Source organism: Aquarana catesbeiana, linkage group LG01 (genome assembly GCF_042186555.1).
Source record: "Aquarana catesbeiana isolate 2022-GZ linkage group LG01, ASM4218655v1, whole genome shotgun sequence".
Classification (NCBI taxonomy): Eukaryota; Metazoa; Chordata; class Amphibia; order Anura; family Ranidae; genus Aquarana; species Aquarana catesbeiana.
In genome coordinates this window covers 504,488,728-504,489,669 of record NC_133324.1, presented here as the reverse complement: position 1 = coordinate 504,489,669, position 942 = coordinate 504,488,728, and the positions used below count along the sequence as shown (strand labels likewise).

The 942-nt window shown below is 48.0% G+C and overlaps 1 protein-coding gene across 1 annotated transcript; it reads left to right on the top strand.

Annotated features, from left to right (window-relative positions):
- Positions 1-266: 266 nt before the first annotated feature.
- LOC141102204 (baculoviral IAP repeat-containing protein 5.2-B-like) lies at positions 267-942 on the top strand. Its single transcript, XM_073591255.1, has one exon. It carries the CDS (start codon positions 329-331, stop codon positions 803-805), a length of 477 nt encoding a protein of 158 aa, XP_073447356.1. The 5' UTR covers positions 267-328; the 3' UTR covers positions 806-942.

Sequence of the window (942 nt, the reverse complement as noted above, 5' to 3'; positions counted from 1 at the left end):
CCATAATGATCACCCTTGCTGCTTATGTTCTTAGAAATAGAACTCTGCAAGCAGCAGTTCCACTATGTTCACATTTCTTGGCTGTTCTGCTGAGCACAGTGCTACTATGCAGACAAAGCTCCTTTGACTTTTTAAGCACCCATCTACACCAGCCATGACTGCTTAAAGACCCAACACCACTATTAAGTAACCTTGCCCCCCCTAAAAAAAAAAACAACAACACAAAGACCGATAAGGTTGGAAAGGGCAAGGTCACAGGTTTATTTAAAAATTTCCAACACAGGCACTGGGGTTTCCTGTGACGTCACCGGGATTTGAACGTCGCGCCATGGTGTACGGATCTCCGCTCGTCCTTCCCGAACCCGCCCCGGGGGAGCCCGAACTACCGGAGGAATGGCGGCTCTACCAGATGGACACCCGGGTCCGGACCTACAGCAACTGGCCGTTCACCGAGGGCTGCGCCTGTACCCCGGAGAGGATGGCGGAGGCCGGCTTCATTCATTGTCCCAGTGGGAACAGTCCGGATGTGGCTCAATGCTTCTTCTGTATGAAAGAACTGGAGGGATGGGAGCCGGATGATGACCCCATGGAGGAACACAAGAAACATTCTCCTCACTGCTTATTCCTGACCCTGAAGAAGAAGGCCGAGGAGTTGTCACTCGTTGAATTCCTCAAGCTGGATAAGGAGAGAGTCAAAATAAAAATGCAAAAGGCGATGACAAAACACATCGAGAAGTTCCAGACGACGGCGCAGACTGTGAGGAGCTCCTTGGAGAAGCTGGATAAGGAGGAGGTGGATGAGTAGGGAGTCGCCTGATCCTGATCCCGATCTGTAGTGTTACAATGTACATATTGTTTATATTATTCTCTTTCTTGTAAATCTTTCGGCCTGTATTGGTTTTTGTTTTTAAAATGTTCAATTATTAAATCATTTTCTTTTTA